The sequence below is a fragment of the Micropterus dolomieu genome, linkage group LG15 (assembly GCF_021292245.1).
Source record: "Micropterus dolomieu isolate WLL.071019.BEF.003 ecotype Adirondacks linkage group LG15, ASM2129224v1, whole genome shotgun sequence".
NCBI classification, from domain to species: domain Eukaryota; kingdom Metazoa; phylum Chordata; class Actinopteri; order Centrarchiformes; family Centrarchidae; genus Micropterus; species Micropterus dolomieu.
The window spans coordinates 8,633,730-8,644,374 of NC_060164.1; the positions used below are offsets into that span (position 1 = coordinate 8,633,730).

Genomic DNA, 10,645 nt, shown 5'->3' on the forward strand with positions numbered 1-10,645 from the left:
CACCACGCACAGACGTATGCAAGACATGGGTTTCAGCTGTCGCATTCCTTGTGTCAAGCCACTCTTGAACAAGACACAGCGTCAGAAGCGTCTCGCAAAGACAAAAAGGACTGGACTGCTGCTGAGTGGTCCAAAGTTATGTTCTCTGATGAAAGTAAATTTTGCATTTCCTTTGGAATCAAGGTCCCAGAGTCTGGAGGAAGAGAGGAGAGGCACAGAATCCATGTTGCTTGAAGTCCAGTGTAAAGTTTCCACAGTCAGTGATGGTTTGGGGTGCCATGTCATCTGCTGGTGTGGGTCCACTGTGTTTTCTGAGGTCCAAGGTCAACGCAGCCGTCTACCAGGAAGTTTTAGAGCACTTCATGCTTCCTGCTGCTGACCAACTTTATGGAGGTGCAGATTTCATTTTCCAACAGTACTTGGCACCTACACACAGTGCCAAAGCTATCAGTACCTGGTTTAAGGACCATGGTATCCCTGTTCTTAACTGACCTTAACCCTATAGAAAATCTATGGGGTATTGTGAAGAGGAAGATGCGATACGCCAGACCCAACAATGCAGAATAGCTGAAGGCCACTATCAGAGCAACCTGGGCTCTCATAAAACCTGAGCAGTGCCACAGACTGATCGACTCCATGCCACGCCGCATTGCTGCAGTAATTCAGGCAAAAGGAGCCCCAACTAGTGTCAAGCAGATTTCTTCTCAACACATCATCGCAGCATTATTGTTCGGACACCACACATGCTCATACTTTTCATGTTCATACTTTTCAGTTGGCCAACATTTCTAAAAATCCTTTTTTTGTATTGGTCTTAAGTAATCCAATTTTCGGAGATACTGAATTTGGGATTTTCATTAGCTGTCAGTTTTGATCATCACAATTAAATTAAATAAAAATTAATTAATTATATGATAAATTAAAATTAAATAATTATATGACCAGCACCGGTATAAAAAGATCTTTATTCATAAACATGGATCTATAGCAGGTAAATAACATCTGTACATCTATTGAGTCTACAAACACAAATCACAAATAAGCCAGGGAGGTCAAGGAGTTGTAGCATGAGTTATGGTTAGAGTACTTTACATTAGACTAATAATTATGATTAATAATTATTTTTAAAAAAAGAAATCCTATAAAATAACCCTATATCCTTCAGGAATTCCACAACTGTCCTTTACCCCCTCTCCTGTTGTACACCGTTCTTCCTGGCTGACTTTTGTTTTAGCCTTATCCTCTCTTGTAACAGTATATGTTCTACACTTTCTGTGATTTTACATTCCAAACATTGATCTGATTGAGTTCTATCTAACAAAAACAATGATATACTTAACCCTGTGTGGTCAAACCTTGGTCTGGTTAAAACTGTCTCCTCCCTTCTGACCCTTCTAATCACACCGTGTGCACTGATAGATATCTGCACACTGTAATATTTCCTTCCACCACTATCTGTCATGGGTAGCAGAGTGCAGTGGCAGAGAGCTGAGGTGTGGACCCAAACGCAGACACAGGCAGGAGGATTCAGTCCAACAAAAATATTTATTTTAGCAAAACTTACTGCAACAGTTTTTCCAAAGCACAAGGCAACAGTCCAAACAAAAGAGTAATCCAAAGGAAATGAAAATCCACAAATGAACAAAAACCAAAAACCAGAACTGAGATCCAAACAGGAGCATGGTAAACCAGGAACACGGGTACAGGGCAGAACACCCAACATTGACAAGGGCGTCACAGGCAGGGAGAGAAGCACAGCTAAAACACATCAGTTAATCAACAACAGGAACAAAGCTAGACAAGGACACATAAGAACAGGAACACTACAAAATAACACAGGAAGTAAAGCATATGGAAACACACAAGGAGAGAGTTACCAAAGTAAAACAGAAAAACGGGAAACATCTGCATAACTGAACAAAACCAGGGCAGGGAACAGAAACAGGACTAAACGGGGAACAGGAATACACTAACATTGAGACATAAGGCTAAGGACTAAGACACAGACCAAAAGAAAACACAGAAATACACAGACAAGGAAAAACACTAAACATGAACTAAGGCATAAGACTAAGTACTAAGGCAAAGGACTATAACACAGGACTAAAACACAGGACTAAGAACTAAGATAAAAGACAAGACAAATACTAAGAGAACTTAAACATGCGAATGAGCAAAAGACTAAATAAAGCTACAAAACCCTAAACATGACAAGATAAAAATAAAGCTTACAGAACACAGAACACAAAACCAAACCTATGAAAACAAACTAAACAGGAAAAACATGAACACAAAACCACATTCCTAACATTATCCATGCCCCACATGTCCTGCCATTTTTTTGATCATTTCATTTTTGATCATCAACATTGTTCATCCTTGTTAAGTACTGTTATATGTATGTCTTACTATGTGTGTTGCAGTGATAGCTCAGAAAGTGATGGCACATACAGATATGTTGGTAAAGGTAAAACTGGGGATGTTCTGCATCACAAAAAGGGATAAGAATAGCTCATTTAAATATTTGTAGTGTGAGGAACTTTCATATGCCTGATCTTCATGTGAAATCATTGAAAACAGTATCTGATTTGATCGCTCTGTTGATTTGTCAGCAAATTAATTTCAGTTTGGATAAATGTGTCTGTCCCTTTGATTGGAAAATAGCTTGTTCCAATATACACAGTATTACTTTGCAAACAATTTAAATACTGTGTATAAGCATGCCAACAAAGAGGGGCTATCCTATGGATTGAGAAAACTATGGTTACATACAATTTGTGACCCTATGATTCATATAGCAAATAAAGGTCCATGTCACCCTTGTGGAAATGTTTTTTAAAAGTTTCTGTTTTCTGGCAGATCTGCTATTTATGCAGAGTTAAAACTAAGGAGGAATGTGTCATTGGCCTGACACAAGCTGAATATTTCCATTGATGTTCTGTTGATCTTTGCAATTTATTACATTGAGATTAAAAGTAGGCTCTGCCATAAATCTGTCTTTTCAGTATCTAACACTCCCCACTGAATTGTTTGGAAGTGTTTTAAGTAAACTGCACTAGTGACCCAGCAGCCTCTCATAAATTCAACTAATTCTATTAATTCATCAATCTATTACTGAATTCTGTCCTATAATATTATTAAAATAAAAATACATTTACAATATGTTTTATTATTTGCATTATTGTTTCCAATGATTAATGAACACGAAAACAAAACAAAACATACACCTAGTCTATATGTGCGTGTGTGTGCAACTTTTGTAGATGAATGACCACTCTATCCCAGATAACCATTATTTTAATTTCCAACTTAAAATTTTACAGTAAAAAAAGTAAAGGCTGTAATGTGAAACCACTTGAAATACATTTAACCATTTTCAGCATATAATAAAATGGTACCAGTTGACACAGAAATTACCCTAAACATGATTATTTTGAACATAAGCTAGATAGATGTGAATTACAGCAAGTTACTTTTTAAAAGCATGATATATTTTGTATATCTTTTCATGATTATAAAATCCATAATATTAGATCCCCTTTTAGGTTGTTTATTAATTGCATGGTTAATGATCTGATGTCCTGTGAACATGTTGACGTGTCCTTGAGCAAAACACAGAATGTCAATCTACCAACCACTGCCACAGGCCACAGGCGTATGGCCTTGTGAAGCACTTTGTACAGATCTCAACAAGTACTATAGTGCAGTTAGTGCAGTACATTAACACCATATTAATAAACGTATATCAAATTTTAGTAACAGACATCAGAAGAGACAGATTTCTATAAAGCTCATGTGACTTATCACAGTTCCTTGTGATAATCACACAGTTAGATTCTTCTGTTGCATATTTTGTGTGTTGACCAGCTGAGCCCACTTCTCCAGCTCTGCCTTCAGTGTACTTGCTTCAGGTCGGTCTTCTGGCTTCTCACACAGCATTGACATAATTATTTTGTTCTGCAAAAAGAAACAGTGACTGAGATCTTTGTACCAACAATAATATAAATGTTGTCAATGTGCAATATTGCTGAAGCTCCACTCCACAGTATTTCCAACATATGCCATGCACTTTGCTCAGCATACCAGTGGAAACCTAAACTGAGACTGTTATTCTCTCAAAACACTTTTTATCTGTGCTGCTTGATACGTTATTCACATACAGACAGCAGCAGTTCTTTGAGGCTTTAAAAATGGACATCTGTGTACAGTGCAAACCCCCCGTGTGTCAGTCTCCCTGATGCTCTGTTGGCGACCATTATGACTAACTAGCACCCTGGTGGAAATAATGCTTCATGTGACAAGTGTATCAGTTGGGTAATAAAAATATAGTAATTTACCTCCTGGGGAAAAGTCAGTGAAAACTCCTTCGGCAGCTTCTGACGCCTGGCATTGCACAAAACCTGGATTTCATGGAGTGATAAAAGGATAAAAGAGCATGTTAGTAAACCTGAAATTCACTTTTTAATTAATTAAAGCTTTAATTTTTCTGATAATAACACACAATGTTATGTTCTGTTTATGCAAGACTCACCTCTCCTCTTTCGTGGCCAGAAGAGAGTTTCCAAAGGAGTTCTAAGTATATCAACCCCAGAGGATATATGTCCACTTTTCGGTCATAGGTCTTCTCTGTCTTCTGTGATAGAATAAAAACACAGTACTGACCAAAAAGCATTTCAGCTGCCTGATTACACAACTGGCAGTGACCGACAACTACATGCATGTCGCGGGTCTATTCCAAGTTATTGTTTAAAAACGCTCCCTCCATTGAAGTATTGAATCTTCGACTATTCGAGGTCAGCCCTAATCTGTAGATTACTTATTATTGCTAAAAATAATCGATAACTGCAGCCCTAGTTTGATGTAAACTTTTTAAAACCCATTATGGCCCCCATAAACAATGTGACAACGGCACCGCTGCACTATGAAAGCCATTATTTTCAATTGCCTGCGACATGCCAGGGTGGTTTGTTGCTTTGTTGACCAAAGCACACACGCAACCTGCCGCAGTGCCTTGCTTTAGGGAGCTCTCGCGCAAGCCGTGACATATACCCACATGGCCAATACAAACAGGGACAGATACAGATTTGTTGCTGACCGAAAGCTGGAACAACAAACAAATGGCTAGACGTATAGTCCCGCAAGAAGTTTTGAAAACACAGTGCACATTGCTTTGTATCTGAAAGAGTATTTTTGTTAACACAATAATACTGAAGAATAAAAAAGTTATTGTTAGTGAAGACCATCTCACTTGTTCAGGCGCCATGTAACTTGGGGTCCCTCTGCCCACTGTTCTGTCCATCAAAGCATCGTCATCGTCTCTGGTGACCAGACCAAAGTCCCCAATCTTCACTTCTCCATCCAGTCCAAACAGGATGTTGTCAGGCTAACCGTTGAAAAGCAAAAACAGAAAATCAAATTAAACACAAATAGATACAAACAAAGCTCCTCACACGATGGACAGTAACAGATGAACTAATGAAATTAGAGTTCGAACTGGATTTTTAAAAGGTATCTGTGGATGAAAGCAGCATCAAATCTAACAGTCAGCATATGGCTTTCATTAGGTCAATTAATTCAAATGTAGTGGTGTAATTGTAATGATTGAAACACCTGTTTACTTAATAAACTGGCAGCCAAGCGTATTTTGGTAGATAAGTACAAGTTTCATCGCTGATCCATCCTGATGCTTTTAGTCGGCATCTATCTTTTAAAATATATGTTTTGAAAGCCTTTTCCATAGGACATTCAAGCAAGCATTTTTTATTAAATTTTTTCCTTCCAGGCAATTTTTTTCTGTTGAATGAAATGATTCCACTGGAGTGAAATTTTATATTTAACTATGATGTCTAACATTATGTCATACACTACATTATGTATACCTTTTCTGTGCATTTCAGGTGTCCGTCAGATCAGTCCGTAATTAGTGGAACATTTTGGTCAGAAGAAGAAAAGTTTAAGCTGTCCTGAACTATATACTGCACTTCAAGCAGTAGAACAGCATCACCTTTACACTACTCTTGGGGCTTGTTGGAGCAGGATCTAGCCAAATATCCATGTGTCTCTTGGTAAATGGTTGTGAGGAGCAAAGGTTTAATCTGTGGTGCTGCTACTCTGTACCAGTCAGCACCAAGCAATATACTGGTTCTAGGTACTCCACCCTCTCACTACTGGTTTGCACAAGGATCTGTCTCAGGGAGCAGGTATCAGGGTAAACTGGTCTCACCTTAAGGTCCCTGTGGATGTGCTTCTTGGAGTGAATATATTCGACTCCACAAATTATGTTTTGAGCAATGCTTAGACTTTCTTCTCTTCTCTTGCAGTCTTGTGGAGACTGAGTGTTCTTCTCACTAATCCACTGTCCAAGTGTTTTGGTGTCACATAACTCCATCTCAATATAGAGGTACTTTGCCAATGAATTATTTGCAGCCCTAGGAAAGGTAAGAAGAGCAATATTATTTAATAACTCACTATTACTCAACATTAACTTGAAATAAAAAGTTAAGACTAGTTAAGTTGCTTACTTAAGGTAAGGTCAAGGTCAGTGCCTTGGGACTTACCGGAAAGAGCTAGAACTGCCAGTTGAAATGTCCCATTGGTATCCTGAGTCTTCCATCCAAACTGAGTAGTATCTAATTATATTAGGGTGGAGGAGGTCTGATAATGCCCTCACCTCTCGAAGAGATTTCCTGATCCAAAGGAGAACAAAAAAAATCAATCTGTAAACAAAGTACTTGCACAAATACTGCACATGCTACACTGCACACTGGAACCTGTATACTTACTCCTCACAGCAGACAATCTTTATAGCACGGTACTTGTTCAGCAGTTTATGTCTTGCTTTGTAAACACAACCAAAGGCTCCTTTGCCAAGACAACCCAAGGGATCAAAGTCTGAAGTAAAGCTTTTGAGATTAACAAATGAATCAGTGAATATTCCTGAAGCACTTGTGCCCGTTGACATGCCTTGTGATGACGCCAGAGACTCCCTAGGAGAATATAATAAGAGGCATAAGAACAGCTTTTCAGTATTAAGCTATGTGTTTAACACTAGTGTCGATAAGTGCCTAACAGTGAAGTTGGTGTTGACAACCTGGTTGGTGTATCTTCTTCATACTCAGCTGAACTGAAGGGCATCTATAATTCACAAAAAAAGGGGTTTATTATTACAGTGTTCCGAATAAAATGAAGTACCCTCTTGTAGCTATGTTGAAAAATAATGTCCAACAATATAAACTCCTTAATGTAATTTTTCTCCTCACTCAAACTATTTAAGTTTTTCATCATGTTTAAACACAAATATGGACCCTGCTACTAGTCTGCTGTAGACTGTTAAAAGAGTATTTGCTTTACCTACTAAATGTTTTTTACGATTATGAGAGAACAGACCTGAGCCGCGGAAAGGTTTGATGAATCTGTGAATATTATTGAGACACTGCTCATTGGTGTGCTTTGTGATGAGTCATGGGACTCCCTAGGGGAATACAATGAGAGACATGAGTACAGCTTTCTCAGTGTTTAACGCCATAGTCTGCTCTCCTACTAATGACATTAAGTGCCTTACGGTGTAGCAGATTGTGCTGAAAACATAGGTCGAGCACCATCTTCGGACGCTGTTGATCTGACGGACACCTGAAATGCACAGAAAAGGTATACATAATGTAGTGTATGACATAATGTTAGACATCATAGTTAAATATAAAATTTCACTTCAGTGGAATCATTTCATACAACAGAAAAAAATTGCCTGGAAGGAAAAAATTAAATAAAAAATGCTTGCTTGAATGTCCTATGGAAAAGGCTTTCAAAACATATATTTTAAAAGATAGATGCCGACTAAAAGCATCAGGATGAATCAGCGATGAAACTTGTACTTATCTACCGAAATACGCTTGGCTGCCAGTTTATTAAGTAAACAGGTGTTTCAATCATCACGACAGTGACACCTGACAATTAAACTTCACTAGCTTCTAAACTGTAAAACTTTGACATTTAAAACTTCAGGATGTGCTAAAGTACTAACTAATCTTTCATGGGATCATGACCATGGCACATGAAACAATAAACACAGTGAAAAGAGCTTCTTTCGTATAACTCTGTGAAAGTGTGACATATCCACCTGATTTTTCCCGGTTCTGTTAAGTACTGTGGACTACTGTGGTCCCGGCTCTCCCCTACCTAACATATTAGAAACTGAGTTTTGATTTCATGATGTAAAGGGAGAAGAAAATATCAAATACCTTGCTGTCCCAGTCTGACTGCTCTTGAAGAGCAGACCAGGCCAGCTGAGCTGCATTTTGTCTCGCTTCCTTGATGCTCTTACCTTCACCCACAGGGTAGTCCTTGTTATTGATCACTAATTTGTAGAAAAATCTATGTTGGGTTTTGAAAAAGATTAATTTGTTTAGATCATTGTGTTAACATTTATAGTCCAGCATCGTGTGTCTGTAGTTTCTATTCAGGTTATAGAGGTTCGGGTTCATACTCACTGAAGGTTATGAGGCGGGCCGCGTCTCTCCTCCTCTATAAATTTATGGGAGCTGTTTGTTTTCTGGCAGTAGTGGTTGACAATTCCTACGTAATTTGTCTCTGTAAAGCTGTTGTTGAAGCTACTATTGAGGCTTGTTGTCATATTGCTGTAACAAACAAGTAACATTTCACACTGGTGAAGAAATGAAAATTAACAATGCATCACCGTTGCGATTTACTCACCAGATATCAGAAAGATTTTGATTGAATTCCTCCTGTGGTTGAGTTGATGTATGGTTGAATTTCTCATCTGCAGTCTTGACAAGACAAAAAGTATAATTTTGAGATGGTTCACACAGTGGAATGTGGCCTGCTGACTATGTAACACCCTACAACAGGTGTTAAGTTTTATGATTAAGTCAGCAGAAACTAATGTGTATGACTTACCTCTGTAGTTTTACCGCCATGTATCATATCATATACAAGCTTGGCTGCTTCCTCCTTAGCTTCCCTCTTTGTTTCCCCTTTGACAACTGGATACTCCTTATCACCAACAATGAATTTGCAACATCTAAAAGGCATAAAAACTTTCATTTAGTGCACAATTGCAAATTGTGACAAAATAGCTAAGAATGCAGATGCAGATGCTTACAGAGTAGCATAATTTGGTCCGGGTCTTGTTGACTCCACAGCTTTTATAGTTAACTTGTTCTTCTGACCATATTCATTGAGCCAACATATATAGTTGATGTTGGATGCAGAAGACGCTTCTGTTGCATTTTCTGTCTGTCAAGATAATAACAAATACTTCAAGGAGACATACAGTACGCAATGAACTGGTCTTTTTTACTTTTAGATACCTACAATCCAATATGCTCTAGTTAAGTAAAGAGGGAAAAAAAGTCTTACTGAGTCAACTGAGTCCTGATGTTCATTCTCCAACAAGTATTTCAGGGCGTTTTTAGCTGCATTATGTTTGGCTTCCTTCTTGGTCTTACCCACACCACCGGGACAGAATTTACCATTTAGGACTGCCCTCTGGGTGAATCTGTAGAGGAATTGTTATATATTTGTAATACAGGCAAGCTGACTTGAAATTCTGTGGGTGGGGTTGGTGTACATTACATGAATCTGAACACTACCACGTTCAGCCTCCAGGAGGTAGTAATCACCCATGTTGTGACTGCTGCCTCCAACAGCATACTCACACACGAATGTTAAACTGAGATTACATTCATAGGCTGAATTTGTAACACAATACTTATTCAAACACTTAAGTACAAGTTTGAGGTTCTTATTTTTTATTTTATGTGATTTTACCTCTCCTCAGTCACATTTACATGACCACAATTTACAATTAACTTCACACATAAAGAGGTTACAGACCACAGGGAATAACTGATCCAGAGCAAGCAGGTCATTCAAGTATGTTATCTGCTGCAATTAAAGGACTTTATCGACACACGTTTTTCTTTACAAAAATCAGTATGACCTTGTACAGTTTATGCTCCTGCCATCCACCTTTCTCAGGAAAATAAATAATAAAAAAAAAACCTTGTCTGAAAAATATCCCCTTTTGATGTGGGAATAAAAAGTTGTCCTTAGTCGCTTTTTTTTGTGGATACATTTGTTTTATATTTACTTGGTTGTCTGATTATATTTTAGGAGATTTCTGATCAGGCCTCCTACGTATTGATGCGTAGTTGCTTTTCTGTGGGTATTACTTAATATTGAACGCCACCACCCTAATAATCATCCATGACATCCTAAGAACATGAAATAGACTCTCACTGAAAAGAAAAGCACTCCTATTTTAGAGGAGCATGACTGTGCAGAATAATGTACAACCCACTGGTAACAGAAATAGATTCAACTCACGTTTGATTATGGTCAGAACCAACAGAGCCGAGGTCGTCATAATACAGCCTATACCCTGATCTCTGTGCGTACTCGTGTAGTCTAGCAGCATAGCTTCCAGTTTCCATCGTAAATGACGAAGCTGCAACGGAATTTTAACTCATATGCCTTTACATAAAACTGACAACAAAATACAAAGCTCAAAGTACTTGTCTCCTTTCGCATCCCATCTTATCTCTGCTCATATTCATGCATTTCCTTTCTCTGTTTCGATTCAGTTGACTTGGATCCCTGTTAAGTTTCGATTTCTTCGTTTTTACGT

The 10,645-nt window shown here is 38.2% G+C and overlaps 1 protein-coding gene across 2 annotated transcripts; it reads right to left on the reverse strand.

Annotated features, from left to right (window-relative positions):
• Positions 1–1,526: 1,526 nt before the first annotated feature.
• Positions 1,527–10,601, reverse strand: LOC123983691 (interferon-induced, double-stranded RNA-activated protein kinase-like). Of its 2 annotated transcripts, XM_046069967.1 has the most exons (17): positions 10,345–10,601; positions 9,376–9,514; positions 9,119–9,252; positions 8,914–9,037; positions 8,710–8,783; positions 8,487–8,633; positions 8,238–8,370; positions 7,562–7,629; positions 7,387–7,471; positions 7,070–7,134; positions 6,783–6,986; positions 6,558–6,686; positions 6,224–6,428; positions 5,249–5,383; positions 4,532–4,633; positions 4,338–4,400; positions 1,527–3,957 (listed from the first exon to the last, which is right to left on the reverse strand). In XM_046069967.1, the coding sequence occupies exons 1-17, from the start codon at positions 10,449–10,451 to the stop codon at positions 3,823–3,825; spliced, it is 2,049 nt and encodes a 682-aa protein (XP_045925923.1). In that variant the 5' UTR covers positions 10,452–10,601; the 3' UTR covers positions 1,527–3,822. The 2 variants fall into 2 exon arrangements, with proteins under 2 accessions (XP_045925923.1, XP_045925924.1); XM_046069968.1 differs by lacking the exons at positions 6,783–6,986; positions 7,070–7,134; positions 7,387–7,471.
• Between the last annotated feature and the right edge of the window lie 44 nt (positions 10,602–10,645).